At 34.1% G+C, this 26,369-nt stretch overlaps 1 protein-coding gene across 3 annotated transcripts in view; it reads left to right on the top strand.

Moving 5' to 3' along the window:
* Seipin (lipid droplet biogenesis associated protein seipin) overlaps positions 1-9,747 on the top strand; it is a 126,810-nt gene extending 117,063 nt beyond the window's left edge. For all 3 annotated transcript variants that reach the window (XM_090398764.1, XM_090398763.1, XM_090398762.1), the window contains exon 9: positions 6,038-9,747. In XM_090398764.1, the coding sequence (XP_090254890.1) occupies positions 6,038-6,126 (89 nt within the window). In that variant the 3' untranslated portion in view covers positions 6,127-9,747. The remainder of the gene's footprint in view (positions 1-6,037) is intronic.
* Positions 9,748-26,369: the final 16,622 nt, after the last annotated feature.

Below are 26,369 nucleotides of genomic sequence, written 5' to 3'. Positions count from 1 at the left end.
ATAGAAAGAAAACTAAAAAACTTTAGAAAATTTACCAGAGAGTTAGTAAGAACATAACCTTCTCAACAAGCTTTCTAGTAAATTTTCAAAAGTAAGTAAATTTTTTTCCATCTCTTACTTTTGCTCGTTTCAAAATTTTGCTATAAAATATAGATGAAGTTGCAATATTTTCTATTATAGTAACTAAGTAAGACAAATTAAGCTTCTCAGCTCTATAGTTTAATATTTCATTATGCACCCACGTGGAGATTTCTTATGATGAATTTAACTTTTTGACATAGCATAGTCACAGTGTTAAGTCTTTTTTCTTAACTTCTGTTTGTAATTTTTTTTTAACTTGGTCAATTTGAAGCCTGGTGTTTCAGGCTAGTGGAGCTTACTCAAAGTAAAAGGTGAATATAAAAGTTGTGGGTAGAGTTGGGAATGAGCTGGGAACTCTATCTTTAGTGAATGCATATGGCAAGAAAGTGACATCCACCAGAGATAACTGAGATGCTAACTGTTTGCTTCATTAAGTTAGTTTTTTGTGCCCCCCCCCCCCCCCCCTCCTACACACAAATTTTTTTTGAAAACCTACGTTTGTACTGTGGGTAGGCTAAGGATTTTTTTTTTTTTCTTTTTCTGTTTTATTAATTTTACAGTATATATAGATATATTCTTGGCAGATCCATTAGCTCTCTGGATGTTGAAAGAATAGAGGCAAAGGATTAAAGCTTTTACAAGAGCATGATTTTGAGTATATCAGTTGGATTGATTAAGACATTGACAGAGGTGCTGAAGGAATGCAAGAGTTGGCAATGCCCTTGACCTGAGATAATCCCAGTCTCCTCATCCTTTTGTCCTACATTTAGGATGTGTCTGAAAGTTCTGGATTTTATATAAGCACAAGGGATCAACATTTTTTTTTTTTTAAAAAAAAGGAAAATTAATTTTATAAACTAGGTCCTGTAATAAATCTGTGAATAAAGTATTAATTTCTGGTTTGAGGCATAGTTACAATCCTGATTTCAGCTGTTGTGTTTGAGCAATGAACAGATGGTCTTTATGAAAGTATGAACAACTCATTCATTACATTTAGGTTCTATGATTTCACAGACTGATTGAGGAAGACACAATCACATGTTATTATTTATCAATACACAGGTGTAAACTATATATAATGGACACTTTAGTTAAATAATACATATTATATGCTAAAAAACTATAAAGGAAATAACTAGATGGGACTTTTATTAATTATTACACATTATTGAATGACAAACAATTCTGATGAGATTAAGCTGTGAATAGCCACGAAGCCTGCATGCCATACCCATTGCAGTCCTGGCTTGTGAATTTTTAAAGTTGGCTATTCTAGTCTCAACACATTTATGATTCCTAATAAGTGGAAAGAGAGTAAGATAATTTGAATGTATGAGTGTGGAGCTAGGGCTGATATAGCAAATTATAAACCAAACATTATCTGTGGCATGGTCATCAAGGCTTTGGAGAGGTCAATTAGGAATCACCTCCAGAGGTGAGTTGGCAGCACTTGGATATCTTACAGAGGACTGCATGGGTTTGTTAAAGGCATTTTTTGCTTTAGCAATCTGCTCATGTTCTATAATAGTGATAGCAAATTTAGATGAAGGGAATGGATATATAATGGACAGGGTGGCCCATAAGTCATGTAGGGATTTAAAAATTTAATAATTTTATTATTTATGAATTATTATATATTTTATTTTTTATATTTTTTTTTTTGTTATAATAAAATGCAGAACCTGGAGATTTTTTTTTATTATTTGGAGATTTTTCACTGTCTATGTTGCTAGAGCCACAACAAAACTCCTAAAGCATGTTTTTGGCAAGTGAATGATTTCATGAAGATCTGCAATTTAATTGGCCATCGTGTTCTCCAGATCTGATGGCTCCTGACTTCTTCCTTCAGGGTTACCCAAAGAAAAACATGTATATGAACAAGCCCCTGACAATCCAACAGCAGAAGGAAAATATATATGCAGAAATTAGGGCACTGCAGCCAGAAACATTAATAGCTGTTATGGAACATGCCGTAAGAAGGATCCATCTTTGTGAAGCCAAAAATGGAATGCATTTATGTGATGTGGTTTTTCATAACTAATAAAAAAAAATATCCAGGTTCTGTATTTCATTATAATAAAAAAAAAAAAGAATTAATTAATAAAAAAGTTATTAAATGTTTAAATCCCTTTGTGACTTATGGGCCACCCTATACCATGATACTTCTGGATTTTGCCAAAACATTTGAATAGGATTTCATACTAGCTAGCTCAAAGAAATGGGTATGCAAAATAAACTTATAACATGTATTGAGTGGCTGACTAAATAGTGTCTGGCAGGTATCAGAAAGTATCTCTAATAAAGAATCTCTGCAGGCTGACTTGAACAGACAAATAACTTGGCTGAAGATAGATTGGACTGGAAAGCTAGTTGTTTCCAGTAACATCAACCTTACTTAGGGAGGCTAGGGTTACCACAAACAATAAGCTGATGATGAAATGTAAGGTTATGCATTATGAAGGATATTGTAGATGGAATATTGTATTAATGGGAATTTGCTAGAAGTAATTAATGAAGCTAAAAATTTTGGGTTACAATAGATGTTGATTAATTTTAGCCACTGCATTGCTAAAGTGATTATGATTGTATTGAATAACATTTGTTAAAAAGAATACTAACTTGTGAGAAAAATTAGTTATTCTCCTACTGCTCAAAGCCCTGAGAAGTGGAAAAATGGCCTGTGTTGCAAGATGTAGAGACAGTTGAAAACATCTAGAAGCAGGTAACAAAGATAACTGGCTTATAAATTGTGTATATGAGGACAGTATTGTCTACTATGCTGGTAGATGCAAACAGTTAGTGTGAAATATCGATGGCTTTTTTTTTTTAAATATTAATTCCTGGGTATATTTAGCTGTTGGATGAGTAGGAGTGCAGTTGAAAACAAGAAACGTTTTGGAATTGTGAACATTGAAATTTCTGAGGAAGATGACTTTGCTGTCAAGATGGATAGGACACAAGTCAAGATTCAAAGAGAAAATCAGAACATTCAATATGATTGGTGAAATTGTGACCACAGTAAATAAAATTGAATGTTCTGATTTTCTCTTTGAATCATGACTTGTGTCCTATCCATCTTAACAGCAAAGTCATGTTCACAATTGATATTTTTAACAGAGATAAGAAAAAAAGTAGATTTCAGGTTGGATACACCTCTTCAACATGGAGTATGTTATCAAACATATGCACAAGACGAAAAACATTATTTTTTTTTTTTTTTTTTCCCTGTTAGGAAATGTAGGTGTGGTTTTACAGATTTCATTATGGAAATAGGCATCATCGAGGTTAGCTTAGTTTTTTTTTTTGGTCACTCCAACATGTAATCTATTTTCTGAGAAGTATCATAGTTGTTTAACTGCTATACTAGCTATAACATGCTTGTATAGTTATTAAAAAGATGGATGCAAAGTGTCCATTGAAATTGAAAGAATATTTGAATCCTACTGAAATAACATAGACACAAAGTGTAAAATTTTTTTTCATTCGTGGTTGGGTTTAGATATGTGAGTTAGTTATTCACATGTGACATCATTTTATCACTCCCACACTCCCAGATGCCCTTTCCACAAAGAGTTAGGACAATCGCAAACATCTGCCCCTGGCGGGATTTGAACCATCCTCTTGGCTGTAAAGTAGATATGCTAAACATTCGGCCAACCGAGTCAGCTTAGATAGGTAAGGTAAGTCAAAATTAGGACCAAAAAATATTTGATGCTTTTTTTTGTTTTACCTTGCACAAAAAGAAAATTCATCCAGCTTTTCAACAAATCCTTTACAGTGCTCTCCACATGCCCATACTTAAATCCCACTGGTTGTCAGATTACTCACTAAGATGATATTGTCGTGACGACTCTTTTCTGTCGTGTTCTAAATCTATCTAGTTTCAAGTCACTTTTATGAATAATATAACTAATTACGAAATGATCACCGATCCAAAAGTAGGGAAATTTATATTTATACTGCGCCACCCTATTCTTAGATTAGTCTATATATATATATATATATATAGTAGGATCAATTCTAAATTAAGTTAGCAGTCATCTCATTAGGCCGAATCATCTATTATCATTTTTACTTGGGTTTCCCGCAAGATTCGAATATTTATGAACGGTGCAATAATAAGGAATTCAGGCAAACACAATATTTAGATCAACAAAATAAAACATTTAATATATGATATAGTTAACAAATACAAGAACTCTATTTTAAAATGGAGCTATACAATTAACTTAACACATCTTCTTAGGTCACTGATGCTAATTCAATGTTCTAACTTTCATATACTATTCACAGTCTCAAAAACACAAATCTTCTTATCTCAAGTTAATATTACAATTTCACATTTAATCAGTCTTCCCAAATCTATCAGCTCAATGTTTATATTCACAGCAGGCAATAAACTACGTAAGTAATATTCCAAGCAAATATATTCCGGACTTTGAGCGTCGGAGGTATATTACAGTTAATGCTAGAATAGAAAAACTTATACAACTACTCTTACCAGACAAATTCTTCAACACTTCAAATTATTGAGAGAGCACTTATGAATTAACTTGATTAACGTTAGCAGAACACACATAACAAATATTCTCCACAGTTTAAACTGTATTACTGTAAGTCGCACTTCACTATTCCAAACAACAGTAATTAGGTACTAATATCTTTTCCTGTTCACTTTTCTCCAAGTAATCAATATAACCTTTTCCTAGGGCAACATAGAATTTAATCGTAATCCAGATTAACTGGAAATAATCAGAATTTTCGCATTGACTGTCCAGTTTCCTTTTATCTGATTACGGCATCAACCTTTCTTCATAACAACAGCAGATTTCGCTTATAACATTAAACTTTATGTTTCACTACTTATAGGTTCACTTCCGAACACTATACTCATAAATTTCTGCCCTGAGGATTTTATAATCTTGGTTCCGCAAAACTCTCTCCTCACTCGCTTAATAAAAATTCTTCTCTCAGTCCCTGTCTTATCTATGACCTTCCCTACTGTTTCTCTTTTCTCTATATGACCTTCACTCCCACCTTACGTTCGAACGCCACGCTCTACTCCACTCGTGGTTGTTTACGCGAGCGTCTCCATGACAACAGACTAAACGTAAACATTTCGCTAATGTATTGTATGCTCTCTTACTACTACATGAGTGATTACATAACATTAAATATTTCACAAATAAGAACAACAGAATATTTAAGCTACTTCTTCAACTTTTTGATTACGTATACAGTTAAATATAAAATAACACTTTACGTTACATCATACATATTTGGTTATACAAAATTCTACACATTTTATTATTTTATAAAATAATAGTAGGTCAGGTTTTGAATAAACATTTAATCAATAATTCTTATTTAAGGAATAATAAATAATTTTATATAAGCCATGATTAATATTTAATAAGCAAATGTTAAATGTGAATGAAAAAAAATAAATTACATGACATAGCTTCATTCACAATTTAACAATATACAATCCTCCTAAAGCATTACCATTAGATATTGTTTATCTATACCAGGAAAGAAGAAATGTTGGGGACACTCCATGTGGAATTTCTCAGACTTTTTAGTGACATTTAGCATAATAGGTGTGTTGGTATGGAGTTTATGGATAAATTTTCTGCAAACAATGTATAGAAATGTTGATATACTTTGCATTACCAAATAATATTACACAGTTATTCCACTTATGAAGGAAGAACTGATGAAATGTAGCTATTTCATAATACCAGTCACCTCACTGTAGTGGATAGTTTGATGTAATGAATTCTTTTAGCATTTTCTGAGCTTTAGTGAGGACTTTTTTTTTTTATTGTTTGCTATATATAAAACAACAGCAACAAAAAAGTGTTGCAGTAACATTATTTGCATACTAAGTTCAAACTATACTTGCTAGAGAAATATTTAAAGGCCTACATGCATCTTTTATTTATTTTTTATTTAGCACCACGTGAAATGTGTATACCAGATACTGAATCCAGGGAGCAAATCCAGGATGACTTATCAGTTGGATTAAGACAAAGGCATATCTAGGGGAAGGGGAGAAATTATGCATCTAAGTAAAGGTCTAATATAATGAGAGGAAGAATTTTCTTATTAATAAACTAAATCATTGTTTCTAAAACTTCTGGGGACCAAATTATAAATTTGGATGTCAGATGAAAATATTCTTTTTTTTTTGGTATGACTACTTCTTAACAATGAAGAGTTTAGAAAAGGAAAAAAAGTGTAATTGTATAAATTTTCTGTATATAACTGTATATAAATAATTTACATGTTTCTTTGTAATAAGTGTCTTGTATAAAAATATTGTCTACTGTATGAAATATGCTTTTAAAGTTTTATTTAACTAATTTCATTGTTGATTAAGGATTAGCTTGAAAATAGATTTTTATATAACAGGTTTAGTTGCTTCCACTAGTTCCCAAACCTGTTATACAAAAGGTAGGGTATATTAAAATATTTTTTATACACATGTATTCACAAGAATATAGTTATAATAACTATATCCAAAATCTAACTGGTTGAAATATTTGCAGTGATAAAATTACTATATTCTTGTGAATATGTGTGTATAATAAATGCTATAATGGCACAAGTTCAATTAAAAATTCGTTATTAAAATGTTTGTTTCTGCATTTATCTGTTGAGCATTATCAGATTAACTAGATTATTGCTTGAATACCTATTCCTTGAATCAAGGAAAAGTTAAAATGCAGAGATTTTATTATATGAAGAACAAATTCCTGTTAACCCATTATATATAATATATAACATGAGTTAAATTAATGAACTCTGCTTATCACAAAGCAAGTATGCTTTCATTAATGTGTATTCCACTTAATTTTATTCAAAAAAAGCTATTTTTGTAATTTTGAGCTTATTTGCATTAAACATGCTATGAAGAAGATGGATGATCAATAAAAGGTTGACTGGATTCATATTTTCTAATACTCTGTTTCTATGGTTACATAATGATATGGTGAACAGAATGCAAAGAGCATTCTGTTCACTGTATCATTTAATGCCAGATCTTTCAGTTACATGTTAGCAGTTTTTCTATTGATAAGTTCATTAAGATTTCCTTGATGAAAACTAATTTTGGGTAGACTCCCCATGCAGTGTTATAATTGCATATTTTAACATGAAAGTCATCTGGATGGCTTTCATGTCATATTGTGTCCCTCAAACAAGCTCCCTTTATCCACCATTATCCCCAAATCCTTCACCTCCTTTATCTTCCATAGGAGACCAATGTATCGTACACTTGGCAATATTAACTGAATTCTCACTGATCAATCCACTAAAGTGTAGACTGCTCATATCATCCTGAAGTGATGGTACATCAGAATTACCGGCTGTTATTTTTACTGCTTTTGTTATCTGTGAACAACTGGACATCTGTTAAGACCTTGAACTGTATTGTCAGCATACAAAATAAACACTCTGTCTCCCGATAGAACCATGTGACACTATACTTGTTTTTTCTCTTCTTTGGAATAGTGCTTCCCCATATACAAATCACTGATATTTTTCATTCATCCATCCTCATACCTAAATGAGCACTCTGCTATCAGTTTCAAGTGTGATGTGGTATTATTTGAAATGCCTTCTAAAAATCCAGAAAAGTTATTGCACTTTGAGATTTCTGCCGTCGGTGCATTTATGATCCTGTTATAAAATGCAGCTTAACAAATCTCTGTTGTCCTATATAGAGATTCTTGTTTTTCTTACTTTATTTTGACCTTAAAGTATTCTAACCATAACCAGCCTCTCCAGTATCACAATGCTGAATCCCTCTAAGCAATGCTGTAAGATTACCTTATCTTCTTCTTCCACCGCTCAGGAATTCGTTATGTTACAAAACTCTTATTGAGCAACCAGGTCAGGGACAGCATTAGCTCTTTCACTTTTCCTTAATATGTGTGATGATATCCCATCCCATAGCCTTATTAACATCTTCTCACACATCCTCCAAGCTATCACCTGAACCCTATCATTATCTCTTGCATTATTTCTGCATATCTTCCTTGTTTCACTAGAGCATGCACATGTCTGCCCATCTATGTCAGTATTGTATGGTTACTTCACTGGAAGCTTTATTTATTCTCACTTTCTGAGATAATTTCACCAAGTTAAGCAGTTACCCTTGTCCTCTCTATCACACTGTTAGGTAATATTTCCTAAGCAACTTGAGAAACTCATCGAGCCTATTTCCATATGCTCTTTTCAATGTCACCAGTTGAAATCTCAACTGATAATTACACCCTATTTACAGCAAAATCTATATGGTCATCTCATTGTTCTTTCTCAACATATCCAGGTCTATAAATAGTTCAAGTACTAAGTAATTAGTACTCAGTACTTAGCATACTAAGTACTGTATGCTATTCCTTTCACACTATAGTCTTAATCATTTTCTGTGTTGTTGAATCGCATCTGGAATACAGTTTCATCTGCTGTCATTAAGGATAATCTATGTCAGATTGATATGCTAAACAGTTGGCATTGTCTTTGTTCATAATATCACAGGCCTTATTTGAGCCATCACAAGCTTTTCTACTATATACCTGAACTTTTTTTTTTTTTTTAAGGTAATTTATATGATGGAATCTGCAGAAATATTATTAGTGTGATATTTGCTGGGAAAACTGGAATTTTATTCTTTCCCTGAAAAAGTTTGAGCATGCCATATTTAACAACTATCAAATACTTTAAACCTAGTATGCTGTTTTCTGAATAAAAATTTGCTTAATTGCAAGAAAAATATACAATATATCAAAGTTAACATGTAACTTAATTACACTGAAGTAATTAAAGTTTAATAATTACTTCAGTAGAACAATTACTGCAGCAGAGAGAAGTAATATCTTGTATCCTAATGTGATGCTGTGTAGTAATGCCATTGAACATTTGTGATGTATGAAATGAATATCTTAGACAGTTAACCAAATTATAAGCAAAAGGAATTTTGAGGAAATTGAAGATCTTCTGCTGACCTGAGTTGAGATGCAGTAATTCATGCATTATCCAAATTCATGAGAAATTATCCTTTAGGTATATGACGTTGCATATTTGGCATCAGTTTCCTGCAATACATGATTTTTTTAAATACAAATGTTTCTTTCACATCTGTTAATTTCAATACTGAAAACTACCTTTTACATATTTCTGATATTAACTTATAATAAATTTAGTTTAATCCTTTATCCAAGTGTGAGCAAACAAAGTTTGCGCCTGAAAGTATCTTCAGGACTGGGGTAAGGTGGTGCAACACCAGGGCGACTCCTTGCAAAGGTGGAGCAAGCTACTAACACTCCTATCTCAGTATCTCCCATAATGCAAAACACATCTCCTTGCAGATATGTCTAATGTCATGCATTAAGGGAAGGACCACTACCCAGACTAGTTTTGACCTTTATTAAGGTCTCTTCAGTGGGAGCCAGGCCCAAGTGGAGATACCAGCCAGAAGCATTAGCAAGGTCATCTCTACCTATAGGAGTTGCCAAATGGTGTGCCACCTTTTTAATAAATTACTCTGGATTTAGAGAAAGATGTTGAAAGTTTATTTTTCACTTGGTTAGAATATAATTTAGTTTAATCCTTTATCCAAGTGTGAGCAAACAAAGTTCGTGCCTGAAAGTATCTTCAGGACTGGGGTAAGGTGGTGCAACACCAGCACGACTCCTTGCAAAGGTGGAGCAAGCTACTAACACTCCTATCTCAGTATCTCCCATAGTTTGCTCCACCTTTGCAAGGAGTCGTGCTGGTGTTGCACCACCTTACCCCAGTCCTGAAGATACTTTCAGGCGCAAACTTTGTTTGCTCACACTTGGATAAAGGATTAAACTAAATTTATTATATTCTAACCAAGTGAAAAACAAACTTTCTGATATTAACTCTTGATCACCTCTTCATATTTTCCAAAAAAAAAAAAAAAAATTTATGATAAATTATTAAAATTGTGATATGGGTACTTCTGGCTAATGTGCAATAAATATCCTTGATATTTTGAAGGGAATTTAGTTTTATAGTAATAACCTCACTATAGTCAAGTTGAATGACTTGCTTATATAATATTAATACAATTTTTATCCTCTGAGGAAGGACATAATTTTTTCCCCCTGAAATTGTGTTAATTGATTCTGATAGGGTTTTAAAAACTTCTCAGAGGCACTATAAAAATAGCTGTTCCATCCTCAAAATCGATTTCTTTTAGCTTGTCTTTTTCTTTTTTAAGGTGGAGGGGAAATAAATTTTTTATGGGTAAAACATTTAATATCTCTCAAAAATTATATACTTGCTTTTTATCTAAGTCTGAGCACATGAAATATTTTTAATGCTAATTCATGTGCAGAATGTATCTTTCATGCTTGGATAAAAGAATGATGAAAACATGAATCACTTGTCAATTTTTCATTTTCAGTAAAAACAGTCTGACTACAGTTATTTTTATAGTTAACTGTAACCTTTTTTTCAGATAAACTGTTTTCATCTTGGTAGTAGGGGTTGGGACACTTACTTTGCAAGAGTACATAATTTGAAGAGTGTAATTTTTTTATAATTTAAATTCTTTTCTATGTAAGAGCTGGAAGAATCATTCAGAATTGTATATTAAGTGATGTAATTTATAGAATAAAAAATAATAATCTGGTATTGTTTTATTGTCACATATTTATGAACACAAACAAATTTGCATAATTACAAAAAAAAATATATGCATTCATTCACTTTGAATGTTGTTATGTACCATCCAGTTGTTTTCAACTCTTGGTGATCTTGTGAACAAAGGCTCTCCATTCCACTGGGCCTTTTGTCTTTTCTTTCAGCAATTGTAAGTTCAAGTTAGTAAGCTCCTTTACATTATTCATTCAACTCTTTTGCAGTCTTCCTCTCATTCTCATGCCTTCAATCTTCTCCAACATAACTGCCTTCTTCAATGATTCATCAGCTTGTATAATATGACCACAGTACATCAACTTCTGTTTAGCGATCATTGCCTCCAAGAAACCTTTTGTCTTTATATTCTCTAAAACCTTATTGGTCATTCTTGCAGTCCATGGGATTCTTAATAGTCTCCTCCACACCCATAATTCAAATGAATCAATTTGCTTTTTCTCTTTCTTCTTAATAATCTAGCTTTCACATCTATACATCACTACTGGAAATACCATTGGTTTGACAATTCTAACTTTCGTGGCCTTACTCACCCCTCTGTCTTTCATAATTTTTTTCAGGTTTAGCATAGCTCCCTCCCACCCCGTGACTATCTTTTTAATTTCATCTATGATCTCTATTTTATCTTCCTCTATCATAAATTAAGCCCAATTTTGTTGCTTTTCCTCTTAACCAATAGATTCAGATTCCCCTTAGTTTCTGCTATGAGGGTTGTATCATCTCCATATCTTAAATTTATTTTTCTGATACCAGTCATAATTCCAGCTAGGTCTTTGTCTAAGTTAGCCATTCTCATAATATATTCACTGTCAATATTAAAAAGACAGGGTGACAGTATACAACCCTGTGGAACCTCTCTTTCTACTCAAACCCTGTTTCTCCAAAGACTGTTTTTACTGAAGCTTCTTGGTTGTGATGCAGCTCTTATCAAGAGAATTAGATGCTCAGGTGTTCCTGTTGATCTCATTACAATCTGCAGTCTGTTGTGATCCACGCAGTCAAAAGCTTTCTTATAACGAATAAAACAGATGAATACTTCCTCTGTTTTATTCTCTTGTTCTTTCCATTATTCATCTCATGTTTGCTATCTGGTCTCTAGTTTCTCTACTTCTCCTGCCAGACAGGTATAATGCTATGCATTATGGGAAGGGTCACTACCCAGACTGGTTTTGACCTTATGGCTCTAGCCTTTATTGGATCACTTTCAGCATACTTGCATGTGAAATTAAAGTGATGGTTTTAATTCTCACAATATCTGGGATTTGATTTTTTCTAAAACTGGGATGAATATTGATGTTTTCTGACCCCCTAGGCCAGTATATATTCTTCCAAATCTATTGACAAATTTCAGTTAATATATTCACTACTTCATCCTCAGCTGTTCTCAATAATTCCACAAAGCTCCAGGAGCTTTTTTAGAACTGTTCCATTGCTGATATCAATTCACTTTTCATTATTATGGATTCTGCAACAAATTCTTCTTCAATATTATTCTCTTTCTTGTACAAATTCTCTTTCCATTTTTTTTTTTTTTTTTTTTTTTTTTTGCTGGTGCTTCTTCCATCAGACATTTTACATTTTACAGCTCTTAATCTAGAGGTAAATTTTCTGTAACATCATTTATCTTTCTAACCAGATATCTTGTTTTACCTGTAATATTGCTTTCTTCAATTTCTTTGCACCTTTTGTTTAGATGTGTTTCTTTATCTTTCGTAGCCTATCTCTGGAAATCTGTACTCAATTGTCTAACTCTTTCTTTGTTTCTCTGAAGTTTCTTTTATCCTCTGCTCTCTGAATAGGTTCTGATAACCATTTGCAATCTTTCTTTCTTGTTGCTTTACTTAGTTTTCTTTGCTGCTTCTATTACTGTACCTTTTTGTTTCTTCCCACAGTGCTTCTAATTCTCTTCCTGTCCTGTCCTAACTTTTAATTTCTTTTCAACTTCTACTTTAAATGCTTTGTTTATATGATTAAAATCAAATTTGATATTGTTCTTGTGTTTCTTCATAGCCCTTGATTTCATTTTATCTTTAACTATCAATAATTCATCATCTGTTCCACAGGCTGTACCATTTAGTGTTTTTACTGCTTGGGTAGCACTTCTCTACTTTCTGTTGGCAACAATATAATCTATCTGATTTCTGTATTTATCATGTGTACAATCAGAACATGTACAATTCATCATGTGTATAATCTTCTTTTATGTTGCTGAAAGTAAATGTATGCAATCAAGAAACTTTTCTTGACACAGAATCCTTTCTCCTGCTTCATTCCTCAGTCCTAAATCATATTTTCTAGTTTCTTTGTTCTTTTTTTCCCACTTTAGCATTTTAAATATCTAATAATAAGAGATTCACCCCTCACTCTCAAATACTCTAATAGCATTGGGGGAGAAAGGAGCAAGAAGAAAAGAAAGAATAGTAACTTTAATAGTCACTTGGAATAGTAGCACATAAAAAAAGATTCCTTGTTTAGTATTATGTAGATATGCTTAATTTTCATCTCATCAGTTTAATACTTATTCCCACTCCTTTCTTTGCATCTATCTCTGGAAGACTATAGTGCAGGGATTTTCAAAACTTATTCAAAGGCAGTTGATTACCAAAGGAACAGTTAACTGTTTTTACAGAATACATATTTCATAAAATGGAGTGATTTTTCATTCTACATAACATAAAAATTCGCTAATTTCATAATTATATATAATAATAATACTTCAGATAATCACATTTGCCTGATTAAGAGATTTTATAAAGTAAAAATCTTTTGAGATTTTATAAAGTAAAATGAAATTTTTGAAGTTAGCCAATATGATGTAAGTTTGGTGATGGAGCTGCCTCGAGACTGACACCGAAGGTGGTGCGTTTCCTGATTTCTGGATGTTATGGTTACACTGCAAATACTTGTCAGTTCCATTTTGTTTTTCCAGCCTACACCAAATAGGGTTTGACATCTGTGTAGAGAAACTATATGTTGTGCATTAGCAACCACAGATGCCAATAACAGAAATAAATGGGAAGGTCATGTAGAAAGAATACCAAAGAAGATAATGAATTGCAGACTAAAAGGAATTAGAATAAATTAAAGTTACCAAGAAATTATATACTTAGTTTAATCCTTTATCCAAGTGTAAGCAAACAAAGTTTGCGTCTGAAGTATTTTCAGGACAGGAAAGAAGGCAAGTGACTTCAAATCACTTTCCTTAGTATCCCACAGTGCAAAGCACATATCCTTGCAGACAGGTATAATGCTGTGCATTATGGGAAGGGTCACTACCCAGACAGGTTTTCGACCTTTATTGAGGTTTCATCAGTGGGAGCCAGAGGTGATACTAAGGTAGAAGTAATGCAGAAGTCATAAGAGTAGCCAAAAGGTGTCCCACCTTATTATTAAAATACTCTGGATTAGAGATAGTTGTTGGAAGTTTTTCCACTTGGTTATACTATAAATTAAAGATACCCAAGAAATTATATACTTGATTTAATCCTTTATCCAAGTGTAAGCAAACAGTCTGAAAGGAATTAGAGATACATCAATGAAATGAAATTGAAAAGTAAATGCTAGCCTAAATTCATGAAAAGAAGAAAATGAGGATGATTATTTGTCACTTATATATTGATTGCTAAATCAAAGTTAATAAGGTGAGTTTTATGAATATTAATGCCTAATAGGTTAAATGGTGAGGAATCCATTGTTAGTCATGAATAAATTGGATTCTATAGCTGCATACTAATTTATATCCATCTAGATACTAATGTATCCATAAAGTTGACTGGGGCAATAAAATATAGGCTTTCCAAAAGATTGAGAAACATAAAAAGAATTTATGATATTTGATTAGAGTAGAAATTAAAGATGTATCCATAAAGTTGACTGGAGCAATAAAATATTTGCTTTCCAAAAGATTGAGAAACATAAAAAGAATTTATGATATACTTGATTAGAGTAGAAATTAAAGATTATTCATATAATAGGAGAAATAGTTGGATAAACAAAAAGGAAATGAAAATGTTAGTATATTTTGAAGAGTATTGTATTTCATAAAACTTGAAAGCTTTTGTAGTCGAAATTGTCAACTGGAGAAATGAAACTGCATACTGTGGAGATATTGAATCTTGGCTTAATGATGTATTGATACAGCATTTTATAAATTAGAGAATTATGTTGTTGCTTGAATGGATTCATAATTGGAAAGAAGAGGTGATTAGTTATTGCTTAAAGGACAAGACTAACAGATAGATGATACATTGAATTTGTCTTCAGAGAAGCAGTTGGAGATAGTGCAGCTTAATGCACTGAGGCTATAGTAGAATTAGAATCTCTATCAGAGTAATTTAGTAGTGGATCATCTAAATTACTTAAAGCTGTAAGTTTGGTGATGGAGCATTTTTATATAGCTGTGAAGCAGGTTCCTTTCCCTCTCCATTACATGCACACACATACATATAAATGTATAAGTGTATGCAATATGCTGAATTAAATAGTAGATTATTGGTATCATCATTGTCTGATAATAAAAATATGCAATTTTTACTGTCTGATTCAGTGAAGCAATGTCTGGGACTAAGTGTTGATTTTCATTATGTGCAATTCATATGACATTAAACTTTAATAAAGAGTAGATGTATGTTTTTTTTTTTTTTTTTTTTTTTTGTTGACAGCAATGTTTTATTTCAATTTTCATATTTTCCAAGGATAGTAATCCCCCCCCCCCCCAAGAACTGGTTCAGTGGACCAAAATTTTCTACACTGTGTGATATAATTCTCTGCCTGAGTCAGATTAATATAACTAAAGAGAGAAGTGATTGATTAGGAAACATCAAGGTTACGTCTTCAAGAGAAATCTAACTTTGATTTCTAATTTGATTTGAAATCTAATAAGAGAAATCTACTTTATGAGCGTTTGATAAGAGGATAATAAGATAATGACATAATTCAAAGACTGGAACATGTTGCATAATTTGAATGTATACCAGAGTAAATTTCATGTGCAATTTGACCCTCTGATCAGGTGTTCTGCACTGATTAATGCCTGGTCAGAGGGTTGAATTCCAGATGACTGGAATGGAGCTCTCATAGTACCAGTCTATTATAAAAGGCAATAAAACTAAATGTGAGAATTACAGAGAAATTTCCCTAGTGAGTGTTCCTGGTAAGATTTATTCAAGTATATTTGAGAAATGGCTAAGAAAAATTGTGGAAGGAAAGCTTGAAGCTGGATTCAGGCCAAATATAGGTTGTCGGGATCAGATTTTCACTTTAAGACAAATTGTGAATATAACAAGGATTTGTATTTAAGTTTTGTTGATCTGGAAAAGGGATATTGCAAGGTACCAAGAGGAAAGCGCTTCAAAATGCTATAGTTATATGGTATAAATGGGACATTATATTGAGCAATACGTAATCTCTGAGCTGTAAGTCAGCTGTTAGAATTGAAGGAGTTTCAGAAAGATGGCTCGATGTTAAATCAGGTGTGCAACCAAGGTGCATATTATCTCCACTGTTATTCATTATCTATATGGATCACACTACAGAGGAAAGTGATATTAAATCTGATATCAGATTTGGCAACGGCAATTTTAGCTCTTTACTTCATGCAGATGTTGTACTGGATTTATTTAAAAGTATAACAAGATTCCCTGACTAAATTGAACTACTATAATAAATCTGGTATGCAAATCAGCAATAAAAATATGCAGAAACATTGAAAATATGAACTGTATCCTGAATGGTGAATCTTGAACAAGTAAAACATTTCAGCTATTTAGTGCAGTTTTTAGTGAAGATGTAAATTAAATTTGAAAATAGACAACAGAATTAGTAAAGCTGGTATGGTAGGAGTTCAGCTGAATAAATTTATATGGAATAAAAAAGAAATTAGTCAAAACACTAAATTAGCTGTATGTTCAAACCAATTTTAACTTATGAATCTGAGTGGTGGGATAGAAATAAAACACTTCATCAATGACTGAAGACCTGATATGAGAGGTCTAAGAAAGATTAGTGGAATAAACATATTTCATCAATGGCAGTATCACATTAATGAAGATATCAGGAAAGAACTCTCCATTGTTAGCATTCAGGAATATGTTAGCAGAGCTGATCTCATGTGGTATTGTTGGATCCTACTTCTACAACTTTGGATCCGACATGATTACTATTACGATGTTCTTAACTAATTGATAAGTTGTAAGTTGATTTCTAATTCAAATATAAAGAAAATTTATATTTAAAGACTGCGCCACTTTATGTTTGAATTAGTTCAAGAACTGAAGAAAAACCAACTGTCAACTATTTCTCCTTTATATGTTGTTATTAATATATACTGGCCGAGTATATCTAACTTACTCAATTTACCTGCTTTGGTTCGAATGTTTTATGAATGGTGCAGTAAAAGAGATTCAGGCAAAATACAACTTTTGATTAACAAAAACATTTAATTTTAAAATCGCAAATTTTGCACTTAACTTCAAATCAGTAATTAAGATACCACAAATTTTAGCTTCTCTGATAAGTACAATCATACAAACTCAGACAATGGTAAATCTCTTATCTCTATAATACAGTCTTCTCACAGTTCCTTAAGTTCCAAATATAATAAAATCGTAGTAACACCACTTTACAAGCAAACACTTTTAAATTTACACTTCAGCTAATCTCCGCAATAGTTACAGTTAACATAGGGAAATTCTAAACTCGCACTTCTCTGTATAGGAATATTAATGGTTGGAATAATCTTACCGGTAATCTTCTATCTTCATCAACTTATACACAAACACTTCTAACAATAAACGGCACTCATTAAAATAAATCTTCTAAGCATTAACCGAATTAATCGTCGGTCACTATACACATAAACAAACGTTCTTGCATGAAGTACTACTGATCACTCATGAATTAAGGCAACACACAATAATTCATAACTTGAGGTTTTATATGCACAGTTGTTCATTCCTCCTGCATCTATTTAATTCTTTAGGCAATATATTTCTAAGCACAGCTAATGGTAAACTTCAACTTTACAGCCTCTGCTTTTCGATAATAACTCTGCTTTGCTTCAAGGTTCTGTATGTCCTTGAAAGGTCGGCCCTGAAATTGAATCTCAACTCAAATATCGCTAGTCTATATAATAGTCACTCAGCTGTCTTCTGTAGCTATAATTGTTATTCTACAATTTATTAGCTAACAGCCTCTTGACTAGTAGACTTTATTAGCTGCTTGAGTGACTTGCCGACTCGCTATTATCACACTGTGATTCCCGAATATCGAATGCTCCGATTCCAACCTAATGCCAATCCTCTCCTTTCTCTCTCTCTCTTAATAATCTAAATTTCAGCATTCATCGCTTATATATCTGTTCTTCCCGCCTAAATTGTTCTCTTGATCTCTTTAACTAAAACTTTTTTCAATAAACCTTCTCTTCACGTGGTGTTCCAACTCGCGCTCGCTTACTTACATGCGTCTCCATGACAACAAAACAAAACATAATAAAATTGGGCTATTGCATAACGTTAAACTTCTACAAATAGGAATAAATAGAGAATATTTACATTTCAATTAATGCGCAGTTAAATTATCAATTACAAGTTATTATAATATTAATATAGTAATAAATAAAATAGCTTAATAATATTTAAAACAGTCTTTTCATTATTAATACATATATATTGATTAAATAATTAAATATTAGACAAAATTAAGTTAGTTATATGAATATTAAATTATAAAATAAGTTATTTACATTAAATAATTACAAGTTTAGCTTATGTGATGGAAGATCATGTTGGATTCTGAAGCAAATATTAATTACTCAAATTACTACATATTCAGAATCCAACAGTATGGCTAGTTAAACATAATGGGAGAGGAAAAATTAGCTGAACAAGTTTTTTTTTTGTCAGGAAAAAGATTGAGAGGAAGACAACAGCTAGGCGGATTGACATAGTAAAAAGTGTCTTAGAAGACAGAAATATAACATCTGATAATATTGGAGTCTTGGCAGATAACAGATTTGGTGAAAAATTGTTGATCAGAAGTTACTAATGGACTTTCTCATGCAGTACTAATATACACTCACCCCCCCCCCCCCCCCCCAAAGGCACATATCAGGAATTTGACGAAGATTTATATTTCATGCCAAATTGGTATCTGTTAGATATGGCCAAATTCTCAAGAACGTCAGAAAATGCTACAGAAAGAACACAGGTCTGATAAATCACTTTTGGGTATGATTTAATAAGCAACAGCTGGTGTTGGTTAACTCCTTAAGATTCCAAAAGTATCTAATATGCAGCCATTTAGGCTGTATTCATTTGGATATAGCTGCAAAATGTTTAACTGATTAATTCAGGTGGTGAGCGAACCTTAGACTAGAGGTCAGGTGGAGGTAGCCAGATGGTTACACGAGTCATTCTGTGGTTCTAACAGTCACAAGCAGAGATAGCAAAGGAGGCAGTGGGTGACCAATATCTCCAATTATCTGTTCACTGAAACAGGAGTACTAGTATGAATCAGCTATGATCTGACCTCACATTGGTATTCTATACACAGTGGAAGCAATTCCACTGTGTATAGAATGTAGAAGGCTTCACAAAGGTGGTCTGTATGCTAGGTGACCAGCAGCCTGCATGACCACATCTCATGCCACAGGAGTTCACATTTGTAATGGAAAAGGCTCCACGTTAACTGGACCCAAGAACAATTTGTTCTACAAAGCAACACCAGGCACACTCCGATATCTGGAGAGAACCAGGGACATGTTATCATCCCTCTAATATATATTTGTGAAACGGACCCTTATGGTGGAGGTAGTGTGATTGTTTGGGAGGCATGCTGGGTGGATGCACCAACTTGCATGTGCTTCCTAGTGGAACCACGAATGCTGCAACTTTTTTTTTTTTTATAGAGCAAGGTCCTTGATTCCTATGTCTGTCTATATGCAGGTGTGACAGGAGAGACATTTCTTACAAGAAAATAATGCTTGTCCTTTAAACAAAGCTCGTAGACCAATATCTTCAAGAAGAACCTATTGTACGTTAGGACTGACCATCCAAGTACCCTGACCTTAATCTTAGTTGCTCGGACCCTTGAGGAACTTAGTGTTGCACGGGACTGGTTGGTTATTACCACCTGAACTGGATGCCATTATAAATGGTATGAAACATCATTGAGTGCTGAATTGCTGTGAGGAGTGACCACATTCCTTATTGGGGCACTTTAACAATGACACTTTATCATTTTGTCCTTTGAGCATTGTTTTCATTTACCCATTTGTTAGTAAATTAAACTATTTATTTACAGTTTTTAAAGGTGCTTCATTCACATTTCATATCCTGCTGCTTTTCACTGAATTACATAAAACATTATACAGTTTATTTTTATTTTCCTCTGTTCTGTAATTTATGGAAATCAGCGTAAGTGCTGTAGAAAAATTGAGAAGGAATGTTTCCACAGTTTTATTCTTTATCGAGTAGGACATGTAGTTTTATATTCCACCCAATTATATTTTTTTATGTAGAAGTTATAAAAAGAATAGCTCCGTCTAAGATACGATAGTGAGAATCTGTTTCACTTGGTTCAGCTGTGATCTACTAAGTGTATAGAAGTGTTTTATACACTTCTATATATTTATCTATCTATTTATCTATCCATTGAGAGGGCGCTAGTGGGTCAAGCGCTACGAACGTGCTTTGAAGAGCTCCTGATTCAGATAAGTTTTACTAGGAATAATTAAGTATATATGCGTAATTGTTTAAGTAAGAGCGGCTGTAAACGTTGTACGCTACCGATATTATTAGTGTGGGGTTTTTTTTCTTGCTTAAACTAAATACGAAAACGTTAATATTAGACCTAGTAACCTGCAGAGAAAAAAAATGGCGGCTGCATTGTCATTCCATGATTTTAATTTGGATTTCAGTAGGTTCGTTAAGTGTGAGGTCTGTTATATGTATTCCTTCGATTACATAAATGATTTGTGGATGTTTAGTGCGGATGGAAGAAGGGTGTGTGCGAAATGTGACCTGAACGAGGAATTGATGAATGCGAATATGAAGTTGATGACAGAAAGTGCTAGTACCGATTGTGTCGTGAGTGCACGTTTGAAAGAGAATGGCGAGAAAGACAGGCGAAAAAATGTTAAAAAATCAGGAAAAAAGAAAAAGAGCGATTTGACAACCGTAACGGATGTTAAAAGGGACGAAAGTGAGGCGGAAAGAAACGAAATTGAGAGAACGAAGGAAAGTAGAAATGGCGTGGTGCAGAAACCGCAAGTAAAAAAAATCGAAAGAATGAATGATGGCGAAAAAAGAATGACTGATGGCGAAAGTTGGACGCATGTTGGAACGAAAGTACTGAACCAAAGAAAGATGAATGACAGTAAAAGTGAGAAGAATGATGGCGAAAGTTGGACGCATGTTAGTCCGAAAGTACGGAAACAAAGAAAGATATGTGAGAGTGAAAGTGAGAAGAATGACAGTGAAAGTTGGACGTATGTTGGACCGAAAGTACGGAAACAAAGAAGGATGAATGAGAGGGAAAGTGAGAAGAGAGGGTCGAGAGTTAGAAAGTTAGAAAGATTTAATGATAGAGTGAATGTGTCGCGAGGTTCAGAAGGTGAATTGGATTGGATGAAGCAAGAAATGAAATGGATGCGGAATGAAATTAAGAGAATGCAGGTCAAAACTATTAAAATAAATCATGATGGCATGAAAGAGTTAACAAAAGATGAGCGAGTGGCGTTGTATGGCGACTCCATTATTAAAGGTGTGCTAGAGGATAAAATGCACAAGGTATGTTTTCCAGGCGGTAAAATGAGTAGAGTGATTGAGGCATTGAACATGAGGCGGGAACGAGCAAAAGAGTTAATTGTATTAATTGGAACAAATGATTTGAGAGAGAACAAAGAGCATGTCAAAATGAATGTCAGGAGACTGCTTGGAAAGATAAAGGAGAATAGTGTGACAGGAAGGGTGGTCAGTGTGTTGCCTAGGTATGATTGTGGTGAAATGAGGCAGAGAGCAAGGATTATGAATGATATTCTGGCTGAAATGTGTGAGGAGATGGGAGTACAGTTTGTTAATGTGTGGAATGAGTTTGAGGGACGAAGTGAGCTGTATGGGAGCGATGGACTGCATTTGAGTGGTTATGGCGTGAGTCGCTTGGAGAGACTGCTGCTGGAAGGTAGAGAAGTGAATAGAGAGAATGAATCAGATCAAGAGGGGAGTGATGTGGAAGAGCAGGAGAGTAAGACAGGAGAGATTGAAGGAGTGGAAGTGAGTGGTATGAGTATAGATAATGAGAGAATGGGTGTGCAAGAGGAACAGGGAAACGGGGAGGCTCAGGGTGGACAGGGATACACAGCGTGAGAAAGGTGGATGCTCCAAGAGGAGGTGAGAGAATGTGTAGGCAGGAAAGTAATGGGATGATCAGGGATCAAAAGGAAACAGATGGAATTGCAAAGGGTTCTAAAATGAAGAAGCAGAAAGGGAAATGGCCCCAGTCCAGCATGGAGAGATCACATCGAGTGAGTGGTATCAGTGGAATTAGCTGTAGATCCAGAAATGAGTTGTTGTGTTTGTATACCAATGCTAGAAGTATAAGAAACAAGGCGGATGAAATGGTTGCACTAATTGCGTCTGTGCACCCAGAGATTGTCGGAATAAGTGAGACATGGTTAGATGAGGATGACATCCTGACAGGAATAGAGATGGAAAGGTATGATGTGTTTCGTGAGGATAGAAGGGGTAAAAAGGGAGGGGGAGTGCTATTGATGATAGAGAAAGAGTTATGTCCATACAAGGTAGAGATGCAAGGGGGAAATGGGGCCAGTGGTTTTGAGGCAGTATGGTGTGAGATAGAGGTGAATAGAATCAAATACTTGGTGGGATGTTGTTATAGACCTGGTAATGTGGATGGTGGTGATAGTGAAATGTATAGTCAAATAAGCCAAGCAAATAAGAAAAGGGTGATCATTATGGGTGATTTTAATTATGGCAATATAGACTGGAATGAAGAGATAGCAACTGGAAGTAAAGAAAATGAGTTTCTTGAGTTTTTGAGGGATAACTACCTCAGACAGTATGTAACAGAGGGCACAAGAGGATTAAGGGTCTTGGATTTGGTCATCTCATCGGAGGATGTAATTATCAATGAGGTATCAAATCATCCACCAATTGGTGAAAGTGACCATGAGGTGATTACTTGGGTGGTTGCCAGCAGTGCAAGGACCCCTGTGAAAAAAGGGTATATGTGGAACTACAAGGGGGGGTGATTATGAAGAGCTCAGGAGACAGCTTGCAGGTGTAGCATGGAATGAGGAGTTAGCTGGAAAAGAGATCAATGCAGCTTGGGGGATTTTCAAAAAATATTTAGTGGATGCAATGTCTAAATGTATACCACGGGTGAGAAGGTTAAATAAGTTAGGTGTGAGATGGATGAATAAAGAGATTAAGCATGCAATACAGAGAAAAAGGGCATTGTGGAGGCAGCATAAGAGAAGTGGAAGTAACCAATTTCATGAGTTCTACAAAGACCAGGCAAGGAGAGTGACTTGGTTGGTGAGAGTAGCTAAAGAGAGGTATGAACAGCAGTTAGCTAATGAAGCTAAAAAGAATCCTAGGGAGTTCTTTCGATATGTAGCCAGCAAAAGAAAGAATGATTATGGAAGGATGACATTGATTGGAGGAAATGGTATAAAGACAGCTGTTGCAGAATGTGTGGTGGAGATACTTAATGAGCAGTTCATAAAGATCTTTCAATCTTGTGAATGTGACTTCATGGAGAGATTAAGAGCAGTTGATGATGGGGAGGAGAGACTGACTGTAAGTGAGCAAGAGGTGTTTGGGGAGTTGAGTAAACTAGATGTAAATAAGGCTGTGGGACTTGATAATATATCACCGCATATTCTGAAGGAATGTGCCAGAGAGTTGACACCTGCCTTGACATATTTTTTTAATACGAGTCTTGCACTTGGTCAAGTCCCTAAAGAGTGGAAGGAGGGCAAGATTGTGCCACTTCATAAAGGAGGTGATCGAACTCAAGCATCAAACTATAGGCCTATCTGTGTGTCGGGTGTTGTGGTTAAGTTGTTGGAGAAGCTTGTGAGAACTAGAATCCAGAGTTGGGTTGACAACAATGGTATAATCTTTGATGGACAGCATGGATTTGCTAAAGGGAGGTCGTGTTTTAGTAATCTACTTACTTATTACAATAAAGTGACTGCTTCCTTGGACAGAGGAGAAGGATACCCAGTAATATACTTGGATTTCGCAAAAGCTTTTGATAGAGTGCCTCATGATAAGTTGACTGTCAAACTAGAGCAGATGGGGTTGGATATTAGATTAGTGCATTGGATTGGAGACTGGCTATCTGATAGGTATCAACAAGTTGTGTATGGGGGTGCAATATCCAGGAAAAGGAAAGTCACTAGTGGAGTGCCTCAGGGATCTGTTTTAGGGCCATTACTATTTAACTTGTATATTAATGATATTGGCGAAGATTTGGATGGAGATATTCAGTTGTTTGCAGATGATGCAAAGTTGGGACGAACCATAAAGAGTAGTGAAGATGTTGTGGCCTTGCAAGAAGACTTGAATAAATTGAGTGATTGGGCAAGCAAATGGGGGTGTGAGTTCAATGTTGCAAAATGTAAGGTTTTAAAATTTGGAAAACAAAGATGGGATGCAGAATTTATGCTTGGTAAGAATATATTGTTGGAAGTAGAGGAAATAAGAGATCTGGGAGTGATAGTGGATAAGGATCTAAAATTTAGGGGTCACATCGCCAAAATTGTGAAGACAACACAAAGACTTCTGGGAATGATGAGGAGGACACTGACGTGTAGAAGTAGGGAGATTCTTGTTCCATTGTATAAGGCTTTGATTAGGCCACACATGGACTATTGTGCCCAGATTTGGTCACCTGGTTTTCAGAAGGATGAAGAGATGTTGGAAAGGGTCCAAAGGCGACTGACTAAGGTAGTTTCTGACCTCTGGAATGTCGAGTATGAGGAAAGATTGAAAAGATGTAATTTGCAGAGACTAGTGGAGAGAAGGAAGAGGGGAGATATGATAGAGACCTACAAGTTGGTAAGGGGTTGCTATAGGATCAATGGTGGAGAAGTTCTACAGCGAATAGTGGGAGATCAGGGGAGAACCAGAGGTCATCCCTGGAAATTGTATAAAGAGGGTGTGAGTAGAGGAGTGAGAGGCAGGTTTTTTTCGTGCAGAGTTGTGAATGATTGGAATGCCTTGCCTGAGAGTGTGGTGTCTGCAAGGAGTTTGAATGTGTTTAAGACCCTTTATGATGAGATGTGTGTGAGATAAAAGGAACTCCTAGATGAGTCTTTGACTCCATGAGGTCTTGTTTAATAATAATAATAATAATAATAATTTTATTATATATATATATACTGTATATTCATTTCTAACACACAAGAGTCCTCTATTTTATGTAATCCACTTTACTTTAATAAAGTGGATTTCACATCCCTTATTATGTTGAGGTCACATTCCAGTTATCCAGATATGACTCTTAAACAATCCTGACATTATATTATGCATTTTGTCCTGCTTAAATAATGATCTACATACTTATGTATTCTGAAGATATTGCTACCTAAAATTACAATCTAATAGACAACCTCAGGTAATGAATGTTATTTATAACTTATTTTAACTGTATTACAACACCAAACTAAATTATAAAAAGATGTTTAAGTGGCTTATATTTTGCTAGATTTTAAATCGGCATTTTCAGAGCAAAACAACATACTACAGTTTATATGCAGTGATGAGTAAATGAAGCAATTTAAATTTAATGGACATTAAAAGTCCACCACACTTTCGGAAATACTGCTTTAGGCTACAGCAATAAGTGACCTCTTATGTAAATATCATTCCTTTTTTCAAAACACTCACCTCCTCTGTATTCTGTTTCTGAATGCCATGCCATGTTTTCAATCTAACAAGCAGAAATCAAATTTCTTGTTTAGTGTTTTTTCTATCTCCCTCCCATTGCATTCTTTAGTAGAGCTTAGTTGAGCCAAGTAACAGACTCCTGCCTTTAACTAAATTTCCTCTGTTAGATAAATTCAGTGAATTACAGCTAATCAACTATTCTCATTGCAGTCGCTCAATATTTTTCTCAGCATAACTAGTTTTCGTGATCCAGACTAAAGAGTATTGCCTTCCTTTCTCCTGAACAAAGCTTCTTTCAGTTAAAGTACTTTATTATAATGATTTTTATTTAATATTAATCCTATACATACCAGAAGTGGTTCAACCTAGAGTACATTAATATCGCAGATGCACAAAAAATGGGGGGGGGGGGGATAAGTATAACAATAGACTTGCTATATCAAACTCCAAGGTAAAATTTGATGCAGTAGGAATTTTTATCTTAACTTTGCATCGACTTTTACAAAGGTCACAAATATTGTACATAGAAGCATATTGTAATTTAATACTGATTGTGGATTTTTGTTATTAGGAATTTTGTATATAAGGTTTTTTATATTAAATAGTTATAATTTTTGTGATTTGAAAAACCACAAAATACACAGCTTAACATTCCTACTGTATTGAAACAGTAGGAATGTTAAG

The sequence above is a fragment of the Typopeltis vanoorti genome, chromosome 10, assembly GCF_054136105.1.
Source record: "Typopeltis vanoorti isolate ZY-2024b chromosome 10, IOZ_Tvanoo_1.0, whole genome shotgun sequence".
NCBI classification, from domain to species: domain Eukaryota; kingdom Metazoa; phylum Arthropoda; class Arachnida; order Uropygi; family Thelyphonidae; genus Typopeltis; species Typopeltis vanoorti.
Note: the sequence above shows the minus strand (reverse complement) of the source record. Positions and strands in the feature narration are given on the sequence as shown.